Below are 20,680 nucleotides of genomic sequence, written 5' to 3'. Positions count from 1 at the left end.
CCCGAGCATTTTAGTGCTCACTCACCACTAATTATTTTACCTACAGTCATATCTGGCTCATAGGTACAATACACCACTAACGGTTTACTTTTCTCCTCCTGATCACAAAGACGTATTTCGGTGAGCAGATCGAAGATCTACAATACTAACCAAGTTGTTCTGCATAAATATCTGGGAACATGCCCATGAAGAATCAAAACATAACTGCAGGAATAAATGGTTGATGAGACACCCTCTGTATCAATCACATGGGCCAAGAAAGGGAGTTGGGGAAATCCAGTCAGGTATGTGTCCTGCTCTTTTATTCAGTCATTTAATTCTTTATTTCAATGTGACCCATTTGCATTTTGCATAAAAGAATCGTTAGCGGCCATGTCTTAGTTGCGAGGTATTGCACAGATTTCAAAAGCTTTGGGGGGATTTGTAGACCCCAATCCAGGAGTTAGGTCCAGTTGAGCACCTGGTGGGGCTTTGAATGTGAAATGTTGCAAAAGTGATGTGAAAAACAGAAAGATCTCCATTTTAGCCAAAGTCTCGCCAGCACAGCTTCTTCTACCTAGAAAGAAATATAAAAAACATTCTATAAATAAACAGTAAGAAGTAGAATATACAAGTCTAGTAGGTAAAAAGGAGATTCAATTCACTTTAGTGCTTAGAAACCAATAGAAATATCCCTATACCAGTTCCAGTAAAGTAACAATATTGCCAACGAGTAACAGCCAATAAGGGAAACAATGTGTCACCTGGAGCTCCAGGTCCTAATGCAAAATCTGCAAATGGGCCTCCCAAATAGTACTGGTCTCCCCATATAAAGCGGAGAGTAATTTTCAACTTCCTTGGGCTTCAAAGTAGGCTCACATGATGCGACCTTCCAGTGGGAGGTGTTTACTAATTTTTTCCGAAATTGCAGAAAAATAACTGCGTTTTTGCAGATTTTTTGAAAATCAAGGAAACGATTTCTATTTTAGAAAATTGCAGCATTAACATGCAGTATGAATGCATTGTGTGAACACACAAGAGAAAGTAGAATCTTAGTAGCATTAAAAGTTTGAAAGGGCTGACCATTTTATGATATAGATAGTGTACAGTGGGGAAAATAAGTATTTGATACACTACTGATTTTGCATGTTTTCCCATCTACAAAGAATGGGAGGTCTGTAATTTTTATCGTAAGTACACTTCAACTGTGAGAAACAGAATCTAAAAAAATAATCTAGAAAATCACATTGTATGATTTTTACATATTTCATGCAATGAAATTTAATTAAGTATTTGATCACCTACCAACCAGCAATTCTGGCTCTCACAGACCTGTTAGTTTTTCTTTAAGAAGCCCTCCTACTCCGCACTCATTACCTGTATTAATTGCACCTGTTTGAACTCATTACCTGTATAAAAGACACCTGTTCATACTCAATTGATCAAACTCCAACCTCTCCATCATGGCCAAGACCAAAGAGCTGTCTAAGGACACCAGGTACAAAATTGTATACCTGCACATAGCTGGGATTGGCTACAGGACAGTAGGCAAGCAGCTTGGTGAAAAGGCAACAACTGTTGGTGCAATTATTAGAAAATGGAAGAAACACCAGATGACTGTCAATTTTGTTAGGTTAGGGCTCCATGTAAGATCTCACCTCGTTTGGTAAGGATGATTCTGCAAATGGTCAGGAATCATCACAGAACTACACGGGAGGATCTGGTCAATGACTTGAAGTCAGCTGGGACCACTGTCTCAAAAATTATCATTAGTAACACACTACGCAATCATGAATTAATATCATGTGGCTCATGCAAGGTCCCCCTGCTCATGCCAGCACATGTCCAGACAAATTTGAAGTTCACCAATGAACATTTGGATGATCCAGAGGAGGCATGGGAGAAGGTCATGTGGTCAGATGAAACCAAAATAGAATTTTTTATCAACTTCACTCATTGTGTTTGGACAAAGAAGAGGGGTGAGTACAACCCTAATAACATCATCCTAAACATGAAGCATGGTGGGGAAAACATCATACTTTGTTTGTGCATTTCTGAAAAGGGGACAGGATGACTAGATCGTATTGATGGGAGGATGGATGGGGTCATGTATTGCAAAATTTTGGCCAACAACCTCCTTCCATCAGTAAGAGCTTGAAGATGCATTGTGGCTGCGTCTTGTAGCATGACAATGGCCTGAAACACACAGCCAGTGCAACTAAGGTGTGGCTCCGTAAAAAGCATTTCAAGATCCTGAAGTGGCCTAGCCAGTCTCCAGACCTGAACCCAATGGAAAATCTTTGGAGAGAGCTGAACATCAATGTTGCCCGGCAACAGACCCGAAACCTAAAAGATCTGGAGAAGATCTGTATGGAGAAGTGACCCAAAATCCCCGCTGCAGTGTGTGAAAACTTGGTCAAGAACAATAGGAAACATCTGACCTCTGTAATGGTAAACAAAGGTTTCTGTACCAAATATTAAGATGTTTTTCCATTGTATCAAATACTTATTTCATGCAATAAAATGCAAATAAATTTTGTAAAAATCATACAATGGGATTTTCTGTTTTTTTTTAAAGATTCTGTCATTCACAGTTGAAGTGTACCTACGATAAAAATTACAGACCTCTCCATTCTTTGTAGGTGGGAAAGCTTGCAAAATCGGCAGTTTATCAAATACTTATTTTCCCAACAGGCGCACACAAACTTTATTTGTTAGTCCCCATAGGGGATATTTACCTTCAATCATATGATCGCCTATGCTTTCTACTACAATTCTACAGTATTGTAGCATCCCTGTATTCTATGAAATAGTTATATGATGGACTACTTGCTAGAGATGGGTTGTAACTTACAAAAATTAGAAAACACATATTTGATAGCAGCCTCGATATACTCATCAGGAGAGCTTTAAAATAGAGCAATATGGGATGGGAAATATACGGCAAGGAAAAAGTTTGCAGCAAACAAATTCTTTTGAGAACCCTGTTATTAGAAGTTTAAAAGTGGAAGTAAACAATAAAGATAACAATTTCTGAATGAAAATAGAGGAGCAAGAGAAACCAACTACAAGGATGTATGGGAATCAAACAAGGAGACTTGGAGCTGCTAACACAGCAAGAGAGATATGAGGTCACCACTGAAACGTGTTGGATGATACACATGACTGGAATAAAAATCTTGAGGGCTACAACTTATTTATAAGAAAAAAGGCTTAACAAGAGGGGAGGAGGTGTTGCGATGTATGTTAAGAAAGTGTATATCTTCACAGAGATCCAAGCTTCAGAGAATGGTAGCTCTGTATAAACTGTTTGGTTAAAGGGGTTTTCCCATGAACTAATCATTTTAATTCATAGATCTTGGAATAAAAATAAGTTCCACAATTGGAAGTGTTAAGAAAAAATGTTCCTATACGGAGATACTTTTAAATATGCACCTTCTATGTACTGTGTAATGGCTGTGTCTGACCATACGGGGACATGGTCTGATAATACCACAGCTTCTGGGCAGGGGAGGAAGCAAAACAGAGTATACAGATATTATAGCATGTGAACATAAATGATTGTTTTTGTGAGGCAAAAATTTCCCTGACTGTTTTTAAGCAATGTTGTATCTCAAACAAAAAATCAGCTGAAATACTATGATGTAATGTCTGTATACACTTGTTTCCTCCCCTGCCCAGAAGCTGTGATATGATCAGACCATATTCCTGTACAGTGAGACACATCTATTACACAGTACTCAGCACGGACACATTTATAAGATTATCTCAGTACAGGGATATTTATAAAAAAAACATTTAATTGTGGAATTTATTATTGTTCACAGATTTAGTGATTAAAATGTTTATTAAAATTAACTTTGTTGGTGGGAAAACCCTTTCAAGAATACAAGGGGAGAAGAACAGAACAGACACTATTGTAGGTGTTTACTATAGGCCACCTGGACAGACTGAAGATATGAATGAACTCTTTTTACATCAGATGGCTTAGCTTATCAAAAATGTACTACATAGTAACCATGGTCGTTTTTAACTATCCAAATATTTGTTGGGATTCTGTCTCTGGCAAAAGTAGTGGCTTCAGAAAATTCTTATCTTCTCTCTTTCAAAAGGTAGATGAGAAAACAAGAGTATCTGCCATCTTAGACCTAATTCTTACCATCAGTGAGGAAATGGTTCAGGAAGTAAATGTGGCTGGGAATATACGAGGCAATGATCATGCCATCCTCAAATTTTGGATTACAAGAGGAGGAAGACGTGCGAGAACTCAGACTTTAAGGTTTGACTTTAGAAAGGCAAATTTTATCGAACTCAGAAAAAGGGTAGGAAAAGTCCAATGGCTGGATGTCCTAAAGGATAGAAATGTCCAAGAAGAATGGGAGATGTTGCTAAATGAAATACTGACTGTATAAGACTGTATGATAAGTAACAATCCCAAAAAGAAGGAAGGATTGGGAGTATTTAAAGAGACCAGGTTGGATGAACACTGAACTTAAACACTTGCTAAAAATGAAAAAATAAATGTATATCAAATGGAAAGAGGGGGGAAAGGGGGCATATTTAAAGAATAATATAATGCTGTCTGGAGGGAATGCAGGGCAAGAGTTAGAAGAGCTAAAGCCAGTAATGAAGTGAGGTTTGCAAGGGAGACCTAAAGCAATAAAAAAGGATTTGGGGGGTTTGTCAAAAGTATAAGAAAAGTCAAAAATGCTTTAGGATCTTTACAGGTTGAAAAGGCATAAGTGGTCAAAAATTATTCTGAGAAGGCCGAACTTTTACATTTCTATTTTGCTTCTGTGTTCTTTAAGAAAGCAAATCTTCACTGTGCAGGGGAGGAGTCCTGAGGAGATAATTTGCATATTCCCACTGCATTTTGGGGTAAGTGAAGAGTCTCCGCGAGCTCAAAGAACACTGGATTTTGGCTGTTGGAGCTGAAAAGAGGAGATCGGTAAACCGCGCGCCGGTAGGCGCGCGCATTTTGAAGCTTTTTTTTAAGCTTTTTTCACTGTTTTCAGAACATTAACAATGAGAACATGGAAGAGTCCAGGAGCCATTTGGTGAGCTGCATATCCTGCTACATGTTCACAGACTTGCCAGTGGAAAAGCCAAACTTCACATGCCAGAAATGCAAGCTTGTGTCCCTGTTGGAGGAAAAGTTGCGAAATCTAGAAGAGAGGTTAACTGCCTTGAAAATCATTAAGGAAGGTGAAGAGTTCTTAGACAGAGCAGAATTATCTCTTCATGATTCAGAAAGAGAAGAAATTCGAACTGCACCTGACGAAACAGAGGAATGGAAGCATGTGACCCACCGAAGCAGGAGGATCGAGAGGCAGTCAGCACCCATACTGCTCAGGAACCAGTACCAGGCTCTCTCGCAGGAGCACCATGAAGAAATACAGCAAGATAAGACTTTGCCAGCAATGAATAACCTTGTAAGCCCTCAGAATCCTCCTGGATGGAGAAAGAAGAATGTTGTGAAGAAAAAATGGAGAGTGGTGGTCATGGGGGATTCCCTGTTAAGAGGAACAGAGGCCGCTATCTGCAGACCAGACATAACCTCAAGAGAAATGTGCTGTCTTCCAGGAGCAAAAATTAAAGATGTGTCTGACAGGATATCAAGACTCTTCAGACCTACAGATCACTACCCATTCCTGCTAATACATGTGGGGACAAATGACACCGCAAGAAAGGACCTGGAAACCATCTGCAGTGACTTTGAAGACTTAGGCAAGAAAGTGAAAGAATTGGGAGCGCAGGTGGTCTTCTCATCCATCCTCCCAGTGGATGGCCATGGAACAATGAGGTGGAATAAGATTCTACAGGTGAACAACTGGCTACGTCGATGGTGCCGTCAACAAGGATTTGGATTTCTGGATCACGGAATGAATTACCTATACGATGGACTACTTGCTAGAGATGGGGTGCACCTTACGAAGACTGGAAAACATGTATTTGGAAGTCGCCTTGCTACACTCATCAGAAGAGCTTTAAACTAGAACAATGTGGGAAGGGAAGCAAAAGGCCAGAAAAAGCCATACAGCTGACAAATACTATTGAGATCTCTGCTACTGGAAGTGGAGAGGAAGAACAAAGACAAAACAATTTAAATAATAAAAATATGGGAGGAAGAGAAACCAATCACAAACTAAAATGTTTTTATACAAATGCACAAAGCATGGGCAACAAACAAGGAGAATTGGAACTACTAATGCACGAAAAGGAATATGATGTCATTGGAATCACTGAAACTTGGTGGGATGATACACATGATTGGAATAAAAGGCTAAAAGGATACAACTTATTTGCAAGAAACAGACTTGATAAACGAGGAGGAGGTGTTGCATTGTATGTTAGAAAAGCGTATATCTGCACAGAGATGGAAGCTTCAGAGACGGGGAGTTCTGTGGAAACTGTTTGGGTAAGAATACAAGGAGAGAACAACGGAAAGGACACCATTGTAGGCATTTACTACAGGCCACCTGGGCAAGCTGAAGATATGGATGAACTCTTTATGTATCAAATGACCAAGTTCTCCAAAAAATATGACGTAGTGGTCATGGGAGATTTCAACTATCCAGACATTTGTTGGGAATCTCTCTCAAGTAAAACTAACAGGTCAAGCAAATTCTTATCCTCTCTTGCTGACAACTTTATCTTCCAAAAGGTAGGGGAGAAAACAAGGGGATCTGCTACTTTGGATCTAATCCTGATAAACAGGGAGGAAATGGTTGAGGAGGTAAAGGTGGCTGGGACACTAGGAGGCAGCGATCATGCTATTATAGAATTTTGGTTAACTAGAGGAGGAAGACATGTGAAGACTCAAACTTCAAGGTTAGATTTTAGAAAGGCAGATTTTAAGAGACTCAGAAATAGAATAGGAGGGATCCAATGGCTGGATGTCCTTAAGGACAAAAATGTCCAGGAAGGATGGGAAATTTTTAAAAATGAGATTCTCAAAGCACAATCGTTAACAATCCCGAAAAGTAGGAAGAATGGGAAGCATTTAAGGAAACCAGGATGGATGAACACAGAACTTAAACACATGCTAAAAAGAAAGAAAGAAATGTTTATTAAATGGAAAGCGTGAGGCATATCTAAAGAAGATTATAATGCAGTCTGCAGATCCTGCAGGGCACGTATCAGGTTAGCTAAAGCTGACAATGAATTAAGGCTTGCAAGAGATGTCAAAAGCAATAAAAAAGGATTTTGGGGGTATGTCAAAAGTAAAAGAAAAGTCAAAGATGCTATAGGATTTTTACAGGATGAAAATGGAGAAATGGTAAGAGAGGATGTTGAGAAGGCCGAACTTTTTAATTCCTATTTTGCATCTGTTTTCTCTCAGAAAGAAAATGTAACATCAACTGATCTTCACTGTCCTTTAAAAGGAATAGAGGAATCCAAGTTATCTGTAAACAGAAAGATTGTGAGGGAATATTTAGCTAACATAAATGAGTTCAAGTCACCAGGTCCAGATGAATTACACCCCAGAGTACTGAAGGAGATCGTAGAAGAAATTTTAGAACCACTCTCCATAATCTTTGAAAATTCTTGGAGAACAGGAGAAGTCCCAGAAGACTGGAGAAGAGCAAATGTTGTTCCTATCTTCAAAAAGGGGAAGAAGGTGGACCCAGGGAACTATAGGCCGGTGAGTCTGACTTCTATACCAGGAAAGATCTTTGAACAAATTATTAAACAACATGTATGTAAGTACATGGATAAGAATGAAGTGATTAACCAGAGTCAGCATGGGTTTGTAACTAACAAGTCATGTCAGACTAACTTAATTTCCTTCTATGACAGAATCACTGACTGGGTGGATCAGGGAAATGCTGTAGATATAGTATATCTTGACTTCAGCAAAGCATTTGACAAAGTATCTCACATCATCCTTATTGAAAAAATGACCAAGTATGCAATGGACCAGGCAACTGTTAGGTGGATTCATAACTGGCTTAGTGATCGGACTCAAAGGGTGGTTGTAAATGGCTTCACATCCAGCTGGATGAATGTCTCAAGTGGGGTACCACAGGGCTCCGTCCTGGGACCTGTATTGTTCAACATCTTTATCAATGATTTAGATGAAGGAATTGAGGGTAAACTGATTAAATTTGCTGATGACACAAAGCTAGGAGGGATAGCTAATACTAGAGAAGAGAGAGAGAGGATTCAAAAAGACCTAAATAAACTGGAGCAGTGGGCAGCAACCAACAGAATGGTTTTTAACAGGGAAAAATGCAAAGTACTACATCTGGGCAATAAAAATGAAAAAAGCATATACAGAATGGGAGGAATAGAGCTAAGCAACAGTACATGTGAAAAAGACTTAGGTATACTAATAGATCATAGACTGAACATGAGTCAACAGTGTGATGCAGCAGCAAAAAAGGCAAATACAATTCTGGGATGTATTAACAGAAGCATACAGTCTAGATCACGTGAAGTCATTATCGGTCTTTACTCCTCTTTGGTCAGACCTCATCTGGAATACTGTGTACAGTTTTGGGCACCACATTTTAAAAAAGACATAGACAAACTGGAGCAAGTTCAGAGAAGAGCGACCAGAATGGTGACTGGTCTGCAAACCATGTCCTATGAGGAACGGTTGCAGGATTTGGGAATGTTTAGCTTGCAAAAAAGAAGACTGAGAGGAGACTTAATAGCTGTCTACAAATATGTCAAGGGCTGTCACATTGTAGAAGGATCATCTTTATTCTCATTTGCACAAGGAAAGACTAGAAGCAATGGGATGAAACTAAATGGGAGGAGACACAGATTAGATATTAGAAAAAACTTTTTGACAGTTAGGGTGATTAATGAGTGGAACAGGCTGCCACGAGAGGTGGTGAGTTCCCCTTCAATGGACGTCTTCAAACAGAGGCTGGACAGACATCTGTCTGAGATGATCTAGTGAATCCTGCTTTGAGCAGGGGGTTGGACCAGATGACCCAGGAGGTCCCTTCCAACTCTACCATTCTATGATTCTATGATTCTATGATTCTATCGTAGGAATAAAATAATCCACATAATCTATAAACAGAGAGATGTTGAGGGAACACTTAGCTAATTTAAATGAATTTAAATCTCATGGTCCAGATGAATTACATCTTAGGGTACTGAAAGAGATAACAGTGGAAATTGCAAAACCACTAGCCAAAATCTTTAAAAATTGCCAGGGAACAGGAAAAGTCCCAGAAAAATGGAGAAGGGCAAATTTTGTCACTATCATTAAAAAAATGAAAGAAGATGAAGCCAGGAAATTACAGGCCATTGAGCCTTACTTCTATACCAGGAAAGATCTTTGAACAAATAATTAAACAGCATGTATGTAAATACTTGGCTAAGAATACAGTAAAACCAGAGCCAGCATCGGTTTGCAGCAAACAAGTCATGCCAGACTAATCTAATTCCCTTCTTTGATGGAATCACTGATTGAGTGGATCAGGGAAATGTGGTAGATATAGCATATTTCAACTTCAGCAAAGCATTTGATAAAATATCTTTTACTATTCTTATTGAAAAAAAATGCCCAAGTATGGGTTTGACAAGGCTCATACAAAGATGTTTCCAGCGGAAAATTCTCTATGATACCCATTTGCTGTGATATGGTATATATATGGTTAGGTTGATTCATAACTGTCTCAGTGATAGTACTCAAAGAGTGATAATAAATGGTTGCACATCCAATTGGAAGGGTGTTTCAAGTGGGGTACCACAAGGCTCTCTCCTGGCCCCAGTGTTGGTCAACATTTTTATAAATGATCTAGATAAGGAAACTGATCAAATTTGCAGATGATGCAAAGTTAAGAGGGATAGCTAACACTAGAGAAGACAGAAAGGATTCATAAGGTTCTATATAAGCTTGAACAATGGACAGCACTAATAGAATAGTATTTAACAGGGAGACATGCAAGATTCTACATTTGGATAAGAAAAACATAAATGACATCTACAGAATGGGAGGAAGAGAACTAAGCAACAGCACATGTTAAAAAGACTTGGGCATACTAATAGATCACAGACTGTACATGAGTCAACAGTGTGATGCAGCAGCAAAAAAGACAAACACAGTTCTGGGATGTATTAAGAGAAGCAGAGAGCCTAGATCACGTAAAGTAATTATCCCCCTCTACTTTTCCTTGGTCAGACCTCATCTGCAATACTGTTTCCAGCTCTGGGCACCACATTTTAAAAAAGGCAAAAAAACTGGAGCAAATTCAGAGAAGAGCTACCAGGATTGTGATCAGACTGCAAACAATGTCCTACGAGAAACTGTTAAAGAATCTGGGAATGTTTAGCCTGCAAAAAAGAAGGCTAAGAGAAGACTTAATAGCTGGCTACAAACATCCGAAGGGCTGTCACAATGTAGATGGATCATTTTTATTCTCATATGCACATGGAAACACGAGAAGCAATGTAATTAAACTGAAAGGGAGAAGATACAGATTAGATATTAGAAAAAACTTTTTGACAGTGAGAGTGATCAATGAGTGGAACAGGCTGCCACGAGAGGGGGTGAGTTCTCCTTCAATGGAAGTCTTCAAACAGAGGCTGGACAGACATCTGAGATGATTTAGTGAATCCTGCATTGAGCAGGGGATTGGACACGATGAACCTGGAGCTTCCTTCCAACTCTAACATTCTAAGAACAGCCACAGGCTGGGATTCAATGGATGCAACCAATGTTATGGCAACTTATTGGCATCCTGGAACGCTTCACTTCTCCCTTGTTTCCACACTTTAAAATCTTGCTGTAAGAGATTGATGGCAGCATTTAAAAGATTAACAACATCGGCCATAGCTTGTCCTGTTGTGATAATCTACTACTAATAAAACACTGCTTGTTCTGAAACATCAAAAAGCAGCCCAGTAAGTGACACATTCCAGAAATCAGGGACTCAGGCTCTTCATCAATCTGCTCACTGTTTACATAGCAAAACAACGCTGACTGATTCCATTTAAAATATGAATAAGGAACATATGTAAAACAGGTGAAAAACACCAAAAGCTAACTAAAAAAAGGCACACATCTTATAGTCAGGCCTTGAGTGATCATTAGCACACAGGTAAAATGAAGCATTATACATGAATTCTAAGGCCTTTATACACATTTCTCAATGGCCCAAAATACATAGCAGAATGCATTAGCCAATGATGAAAAAAAAATCCAACTTGACCAACTGGTGTTATGAACAGTTACGCAAGTTTTTTCCATTGGTCATATTAACCGATCCTACGTTTCACCAAACCAGCCGACAATCATTCGTTATGGACTAAAATCGGTCATTTATTTTTAGTTTAGCTAAGGATGCTCTTTGGAGATAATTTCCATTCTGACTAATTGTTAGGCTCCAGTATGAATTGTGTAGTAGAAATATCATCTATTATGTCCGTAAGGTGCTGCCCTAGACTTTCATAATATGAGTTATTCAACATTGATGTTACCTATCGAGAATGGTATGAAGGCCTCGTTCTTTTTGAAATCTCCCTTTGAGTCAAGAAAGTGTTCTGGATAAAACTCATCTGCTTTTTCAAAGTATTCTTTGTCTTTGTGTATCGAATGCAGAACAGGGAGGATAGCGGTTCCCTGAGGGTGGGAGAAAGTAAATATTATTAAAATTAGTATAAAAGTATCTAATATCTACAATGTGATATATTTTACATAGCTAACAAATGGTAAAGTTTTGGTGTTCTCGGAATGAGTTCCAACGAATAGCTGGTATCCATTTCTTTCCTTCGTTTCAAACAAAGGTTTCTTACATCTGGTGATCCCTGAAAATTTACTTTTAATGGGTTCTCTTGTAAAGACAACCCACGCTTATATACCATATCACAGCAAATGGGTATCATAGAGAATTTTCCGCTGGAAACATCTTTGTATGAGCCAGAGATATGCCAATGGCTTTTGCACTGATTGACTTGAGCTGTCCATGTTTTACATGAATGCCAGTCCCAAAAAGGTCCATCTCCCCAGCAGTACCTATTGTGTTGGTGGTATCTCTTATGAGTGTACATATTATATCTCTTTTTTAATTCAAATGAACATACTTTTTGCAATAAAATAGGTTCAATCGTCCAGATTCATTACAACGATTATGCCAGAATATGGCATTATGGCATAAATCACTTTGAAAAGTGTCAAACCTTTCGTGCAACTCGGAGTTAGGCAAAAATGTAGTAACTTTGGCCTATCTCATGCCAGTTTTGCCAAAATGGACGGAACTGGGATGGGACAGGTGCTTGACGGAGGAGTGACATCACAGCTGGTCTAATGCTTAATGAACTGTGGCAATACTTATGACTGGAGTAACATTTGTGACTATCCCTATGGAGGTGCATGCTGCTCTTCAAAAACTCCTGATTCCTTAAGAAGCTTGTGACTCTTAAAGAAGCCCTCCCATGAATTTTTTTTCTCTAAATCTTCAGAATGAAGCACCATTAGACTTATATTGTAAAAGCCATTTCCAGCTCATGCATAGAGCATGGAGTGAGCCGGCGAGTTGGAAGAGCATTGATATCACTGAAAAAAATGGACAGAACGGCACTGTATGCTTGGGTAAATGGAGGTAGGTGAGTATATTATCACCCATTACATTACACTACACTTCATGCCTATACAGTATGCAGAGATTTAGTGAAAAATAAAGTTAATGGAAAACTTCTTTAATGAATCAGGATATTCTGACTCCAACAGACACTCTCACCAAGACTGGCATGAACATAGCTGGTCTTCATGAATAGGGGCTTATAAGTTTAGAAAAATAGCTCTCCTGTCCTCCAGAAACAGCGCTAAATCAGAGCTGAGATACAAATTTTCGACAGAGGTCACAGTATGATTAGTTCAGTTTCTGAAAGATAATGAAAAAACAGACTTTTCTTTCAAATCTTCTTACAGAAATTTTGCATTTAATATCCAATTGGTGCAAGTCTGATTTCTGGTAATACTAAATAATGGGGAGGCACGATAAAGAAAAAAAAAATTCTATCTTTACATAAAGTTGTGCATACTGCTACATACTGTTACTCAAGCGATACATATGAGTGTGACTGCAACTGAACTGCTGTGTGCAGTACCAGGCACAGTCACAACCTTTTACATCTAAGTGGTAATGTTTCTTCTTGTGGAGAGTGATTATCCTAGTATGCCAGTAAGGAGGCTTATAAGCCATGCAATGCTTCCCTAGGAAGTAGTGTTGAGCGAGTATGTTCTATTAACCCTTTCGCCGAGTATTTAAAGCTGCTCGGTGATAAGGTTAAATTGCTCTCGTGTGCATGATTTGCGACTGTTTGACAGCTTTATTACATGGGAGGAATGTCTATTTCTTACACTTTCCTCACATGTAATAAAGCTGTCAAACAGTCGCAAATCATGCACACGGGAATATTTTAACCTTATCACCGAGCAGCTATAAATACTCGGAGCTCGGCCCGTGCATACTCGAACAGAACATACTCGCTCAACCCTACTAGGAAGTTAAATATACAAATTGCCTATTTAGAGAGGAAGAGGACATGAAATCTGGTGCCACCTATTGGAAGTAGCGATAATAAAAGTCAATATCAACCCTTTGACAAGCCTTGGCATATGACTAAAGCCCCCGTCACACTGAACGAGATCGCTAGCAAGATCGCTGCTGAGTCACAAGTTTTGTGATGCAACAACGACCTCAGCAGCGATCTCGCTACATTTGACATGTAGCAGCAACCAGGCCCCTGCTGTGAGATTGCTGGTTGTGTCGAAATGGCCTGGACCATTTTTTGATCATTGAGGTCCTGCTGGGTAGCATGCATCGGTGTGTTTGACACCTTACCAATGACCTCGTTGGCGACTCAGAACTGAGAAACATAGGCGTACATTTGTGTTGCATTGTTTTACTGGTCGCTACGGGTCGCCGTATCGTTGCTGCGTCATTGGGAAGATCTGACTGTTTGACATCTCACCAGTGACCAAACAGCAACGCAGCAACGATCCCTGCCAGGTCGTATCGTTGTCGGGATCACTGTATCGTCGCTAAGTGTGACGTTACCTTTAGAATAAAAGCCAAACCAGAATCTCAAGTTGTAGACATGGTTTTCAAGGTGTTGCTTATACGACTCCTTGCTTCTTCATCATAGGCAAGTCACTCTCTACAAGGAGAAATATTACCACTTATATACCGGTGAGAGGCTTCTCATACAGTCAAATCAAATCTCATGCTTTGCCCTGATGAGGGTCAGCACCCAGAAACACTGTTTTCAAATTGAGATTCTGGTTTGACTTTTATCCGAAGTCACATTGCAAATCTCGTTAAATGATCGATAGTGACTTTGGCGGCATTAGAATTCAAGTCCTCTTCCTCTCTGTCGAAGCAATTTGCTTAACCCTTTGTATGGCACATTAAACAGGTACACAATAAAGGGGTTGTTGTGCTACCTTTGGAATGAAAAAGCCTCTGAATTTTACATCTTGAGAAGCAACATGTGGTAAAGTAGTTGGTGCAATGTCCCCAAAGCGTTGAATTTCATGGACAACAGCGTCTGTATACGGCATTTGTTTCCTGTGCTCCATCTGGAGTTGAGCTGATCCGATAACTTTATCAATTTCGTTATGAACTTTTTCTGCAAGGACAGAGATGTTTATTGATTAATAGGCAAAAGAGCAAAAGGGATCAGCTGTGGATCCTTCAATGCTCTATTAAGACATGTATAAAAGGGGGGTCGTCATTAGACATAAGCAGCAACTGATTAGCGTTTTAATTGATTAATAACTTACCTTGTACTTCTGGATATTTTATCATTAGTAGAAGACTCCATCTCAATGTGGTTGATGTGGTCTCCATTCCAGCACCAAACAGATCTCCCACGAGCACAGTAAGATTCTCATTGTGGTAATACTGACTGGATTCCTGATTTCCCTGAAAAATACACCATATATAAATGTCGTTCTTATGTCATTCAGTCAAAGAAAAGGATTAAAACCAAAGACATGTACCGGAATATAAGTTGGTAAAAGTGCAATGTATAAGTGCACATTCACGCTGTTGCCATTTAACAGACAAAACCCAAAATGAACATATACCCTGTAGTAAAAAATAAATAAATAAATAGTAATAGCACATGTAAGTAACTTAGGGGACTTAGATGACATTATTTTGAAAATTAGAGTAAAAGCCATCCCACCACAACAAGGTTTACCCAATCTCTAGTATTAAACCTCTGTGTGTGTCAGCAGACCTCCAAATAGATGGGAGAAGAGCAAGACCCAGGCCCGACTGTTCAGACACCAGCCCGTGGAAAGCTTTATAGACAAAATGCCTAGCTCAAAGGGTGAGCTATGCCCCTGTTTGTAGAAAGTACAAGAAACAACAGCAAAACCAAATAAATGAGCTGGAACACATGTTGGTATACATGCAATGTGTAAGAGCATGTTCACACTGTGGTCATTAAACAGACAAAACCAAAATGAACATATAACCTGCAGTAAAAAATAAATAAATAACACAGGTAAATAACATAGGGTACGTAGCTGACATTATTTTTATCAAAATAGAGTAAAAGCCATCCCACCACAACAAGGTGTACCCACTTGAAATGGTTCTAACTCTATTATTAAAATCTCACCTTGTGTCAGTCGACTTGAATATAGAATGGTGGCAGAGCAGGACCTAGACCTCACTGTTCAACCACCTGCTCGATTGGGTAGACCTGGTCACAGTGTGATGCATGTACTATTGTACTATTACAGTTTATTTGCCTACTACAGGGTATTTGCTCATTTTGGTTATGTCTGCTAGGTGACCACAGTGTGAACGTGCTCTTACACATTGCATGTATACCAGCATATGTTCCATATGTTTCCTGTTGCTTATTCCAATTGAACATATGTTCCAGCTTATTTCTTTGGTTTTGCTGTTGTTTCTTGTACTTTCTACAAACAGGGGTGTAGCTCACCCTTTGAGCTAGGCATTTTGTCTATAAAGCTTTCCATGGGTTGGTGTCTGAACTGTCAGGCCTGGGTCTTGCTCTTCCCCCATCTATTTTGAGATCTGCTGACACACACAGAGGTTTAATACTAGAGATTGGGTACACCTTCTCGAGGTAGGATGACTTTCACGGTATTTTGATCAAAATAGTATTAATTAAGTACGCTATATTATTTATATGAACGATTTCTATTTACTTATTTACTTACTACAGGTTATATGCTCATTTTGTTTTTATCTTAGATTTTACTAAATAGGATCAGGCATGTTAAAATTCAACATATATGATCCTTCTTCTCTTTGCCATTTGCCTTTGGGGGATGATTGGGAGGTTCCAATACACATTAGATAATTTGGCCATGGCCATTCCTCAGAAATTGGAGGGTTTAACCATTATTTATCTAATGTTTATGGGTATCTTTGATAGCAAACCCTTTCAGCTTTGACTTATCTCCCGCAGAAGCATAGGAACAGGGATGTTAAAATCCAACATGCCCGAATCTTCTTTTCTCCAATATCTCTCATCAAGAGACACATTAGATAATTATTTCACCTGTTGGACTTGGAGGGTACAGCTGTGATTTCTAAAATGATTATAGGCACCTTTGGTGCAGATATTCCTGACAGAATCTTATCTTCCATGGCAAGAAAGGTTCAAACATATTAAAATCCAACATGCCCGATTTTTCATTTCACTTATATCTGCCACTAGAAGACACTTACACATTTAATAATCGCCATTAGGGCTCACAATCTAAATTTAATTGCAAGAAAGGATCAGACATATTAAAATGCAAAATGTCTGTTCCTTCTTTCTCCCAAATTTTGCCTTTGAAAAACCTCATACATATGAGATAATCAGCCGATCCCATAAAAATGTTCAGGTTCTGATGATATTTATCTAATACATTTGAGTATCTCTAGAAGAACCATAAATATGATCACATTATGGTAGCACATGATGGTCCAGTTGTGTAGGGTCCACATGTAAGAGCACTGCCTAGTTACTTCTTCTAAACTATCTACCTGTAATTATCAGCATTAGTGTTATTTTTCAGTTATTTCTTGAATCAAAGTGACCGTGAATCCTAAATATATATCTAATAATTATCAGTGAAACTGTCCTCTTACCTCTTGTTGTTTTGCTAAGAAAGTATCAACAAGGTTCCTCTGGTCATTTACATCCAGTTCCTTCTTATGTTTTGTGAATGTCGCTCTAATAAAGCTTTGAAACTCCTTAAGGTTTTCAAAAATTGTGTTGTGAGCTCCTGGTAGCAGGTCCATTAGGGATGGAAAGCTATTGTACAACTAGAGAAATAAAAAAAATGTTTAAACCATTGAATCTAATGAATGTGATGAAATAATATATTTAACACAAATTATACAATATTCAAAATACATTGACATACGAAGAACATTAGTTCGATACATAATGACTTCTGTGAGTTTATAAAATTGATCCAAGTTTTTCAAAATTAAATGAAAATAAAATTAATACAAAATAGCTCTCGCTGCAGAAGATAGAGAATTATTTTGCATAATAAACTTTTTCTCAAGGAGCATAGGAATAAAAAATAAGTGATCTCTGCAAATAAAATCAATGAAGATGAAAAAAAAAAAAAAATTTGTAATTATAATTACTAACATGGTATATTTTATACCTGGAAATCAGTAGTTTTACTATTAGGCCATGTTCACACGATCAGTATTTTCGATCAGTATTTGTATCCAAAATCAGGATAGGAACAATGAGAGGAAAAAGTATAAGAGAAACATATGCATCAGTTCTGAATTTTTCACCCGCTCCTGGTTATGGCTTACAAATAAAGATGAGCGAACGCTAACTGCAAGGCTCGGGGTCCGTATCAGACACCTGCTATCTAGTACAGAATCCTGAACACAGACTTTTAACACAATGCCCGGTTTTGCTAGTCTAATAAAGCTTGTTAAAAGGCTGCAGTGCAGGCACTTCCAAAGCCATCGCAGCCATGCCAAGAATTGATATGGTTGTGAATGGCCGGCACACCAAGTGACCCGGCCTGTATAAATGCCATGAGTACCGCCGCCAATCTGTTACAATTAGTGTAGGGATAGGACTCAGCTGGAGAGAGGGACAGAATTAGATTGCACACTCTGCAAAAAAGTCGCTGTGTATACTCTGCAGCCATATCTCTGGGAGTACTGTGCCAAAAGCCACTGTGTATACTCTGCAACCCCGCATGTGGGAGTACTGTGCCGTTAAGCCTTTGTGCGTACTCTATACCCCAGCCTGTGGGAGTGCTGTTCCAAAAATCCTTTTTGTACTATGCAGCTGTGTCTGTATGAGTAGTGTGCAAAAAAGTAATTCTACTCTGCAGCCATCTTTTTGCCATATGTAGGCCAAACAAATAATTTTACTGTACCGCTGTGTCTATATGAGAAGTGTGCCAAAAATTACTTTAAAAAATGAAGATAGCATCAAATAGGGGACATGGATATGACCGGGGTGGTGCTGGTGCAGCTGCTGCTGATGGTAGTGTAGCTGTTGCAGGGAGAGGACCTGGTCGCTCTGTGCCTGCTTTGAGCTGAAAAAAAATACTTTCCTCTGGTGCATGCAAGTAACAGGACATTTTGTGTCATTTTGTAGGGCCGAATACCGCTACACAAATGGTGAGGCCAGAACAAGTTAACGGCTCCAATTCTTTCACATTATCTAACACTCAGTCGACTGCAGAAAGTGCAGAGATGGCACCTGCAGACCATGGTCATCTGGCATCTACTTCACCCTCTTGCAAATCTGCCAAGCAGTCTGAGCCCCAAGTAATGCAAAAGTCACTTATGCTTTTTGATGACTCTGGTTGTGGTTCTGTGGGCCGTTCTCCTTTCCCTGTGCCACAAGTGGAAAATATTGTGTGTACTGATGCCCAACCACTTATTCACTTGAAGGATGAGTACGTGGGAGGGTTAGTGCACAGGGTCAGCAGACCACCGCAGCACATCTCTGATGATGACGATACATAGGTGTCAACTGCTGCATTCTGAAGTCTGCAGACTGGCAAGAGGGGCAGGGGTGAGGACTGGGTGGAAGATAATGTTGGGGATGATGAGGTCCTAGACCCCACATGGAGCAAAGGCTCTCCTAGTGATGTGCACAGTTTAGAGGAAGAGGAGGTGGTCATGCTGCCCCAAAAGAGGGAGCATGGTGCAAATGCACAGTGGGTGGGTCGTAGCCAGTGCATTGGCTGCTGCTACTCACTGCAATGTTGAAATGAGCACACCACAGCCAGCTCAAAAGAGTTATTTGGAATGCCACTTCTTCAGGGAATGTCATTACGACAAGCGACGGGTGGTTTTCACGCTATGCCATCAGATCCTGAAGTGAGGCATAAATGTTCTGAACCTGAGCACCACTTGCATGACAAGGCATCTGAATTTCAAGCACAAGGTACAGTGGAGTACACACCTTAAAAAGCATGACAGATATGAGCCTCCTCCTGCTCCCTCTTCTGCTGCAGTCTCGACTTCTTCCTCTCGTTCATGATCGACAGAGTGACCTGGCAAGGTTTACATATCCACCGATAAATGGACTACTAAGCATGGCCAGGGACGTTACCTCTCTCTAACTACCCATTGGGTAAATGTAGTGTTTGTTGGGACAGAGGCGGAAGGCGTTCTTGCAAATATCATACCACAACCAAGGATTGCTGGACGTTTGTCTGTCCAGGTTGCTTCTTCCTCCTACTTCACTTCCTCCACCAGCTCCTCATCCAATCACAGTAAGACCTCCGCTATCAACTTGAGCACAGCCAGGAGAAAACAATAGTAGGCTGTTCTTAAACCCATCTGTTTAAGGGACAAATCCCATAATGCATAGGACCTGTGGACGGGGATCAAACAATAGACAGATGAGTGGTTGGTGCCGATGAACCTAAAGCCTCGCCTGGTGGTGTGCGATAACGGGCAAAATGTCTTAGTAGTTCTGGACCTAGCCGGTTTGACAAACATACTTTGCCTGGCACATGTTCTGAACTTTGTCGTGTAGAGCTACCTGAAAAAACTACCCACAAATGTCAGAGCTGCTGCTGAAACTGAAAGTGCGTTTTGGCATTCTCACCCTGCTGCTGCTCGCATGAGTTGGCCTCCTTGCAGGATGTGTGTGCCATGTTGCACTGTTTTAAATACTCCAATACTGACACATGTAGACCCTTTCAAATTAATGGGTCTGCGCATATGTCAGTGTGTTTTAATGGACAGTGTGTCCATGTGATCCACACGTAGATATGTCCATTTTTGACCAGCGGCATGCATCACACCGACCCATTCAACTCAATGGGTCTGTGTAAACACGTACCGCACACGGATGCCATCTGTGTGACACGTATCGGGGCTTGGGAATCAGCGATACAGTTAGCATTGTTCTCAAGGTGCTGAACGCTGCCCTCATTATAGTCCCCTGCTGGCGCTGTGATCAGCACCAGCAGGGGATAATGGTGTCTCTTCCTGTAAAAATAAGAATAAATTAAAAAAAATCCATATACTCACCAGTCCTAAGTGTCCCCCGCTGTAATCCAAGTGACTGCTCACACCAAGAAGCCGGGGAGAATGACTCCTGCAGCGAGCAGGACCTCGACCTCCGCTGCACTCAGTGAGTGAAAGGACACCGCTCGTTGAGCGCACCTCCAGGGACCATTCGCTGGAGTGAGTCATTCTCCCTGGCTCCTCGGCATGAGCGTGAGCATGGAATACAGAGGGGGACACTTAGA

At 40.0% G+C, this 20,680-nt stretch overlaps 1 protein-coding gene across 3 annotated transcripts in view; it reads right to left on the bottom strand.

The window, feature by feature from the left end:
- Positions 1-266: 266 nt before the first annotated feature.
- LOC141258831 (cytochrome P450 2K4-like) overlaps positions 267-20,680 on the bottom strand; it is a 40,661-nt gene continuing 20,247 nt past the window's right edge. For 2 of the 3 annotated variants that reach the window (XM_073673995.1, XM_073673996.1), the window contains exons 6-10: positions 17,070-17,246; positions 14,729-14,870; positions 14,390-14,574; positions 11,422-11,563; positions 267-556 (exon numbers count right to left, since the gene is read on the bottom strand). In XM_073673995.1, coding sequence (XP_073530096.1) covers positions 378-556; positions 11,422-11,563; positions 14,390-14,574; positions 14,729-14,870; positions 17,070-17,246 — 825 coding nt within the window. In that variant the 3' untranslated portion in view covers positions 267-377. The remainder of the gene's footprint in view (positions 557-11,421; positions 11,564-14,389; positions 14,575-14,728; positions 14,871-17,069; positions 17,247-20,680) is intronic. The other variant, XM_073673997.1, reaches the window with a different exon arrangement.

Source organism: Phyllobates terribilis, unplaced genomic scaffold (genome assembly GCF_046119375.1).
Source record: "Phyllobates terribilis strain yellow unplaced genomic scaffold, ASM4611937v1 Scaffold_3__8_contigs__length_932513732, whole genome shotgun sequence".
Taxonomy (NCBI): domain Eukaryota; kingdom Metazoa; phylum Chordata; class Amphibia; order Anura; family Dendrobatidae; genus Phyllobates; species Phyllobates terribilis.
This window is presented reverse-complemented; position numbering and strand designations above follow the sequence as displayed.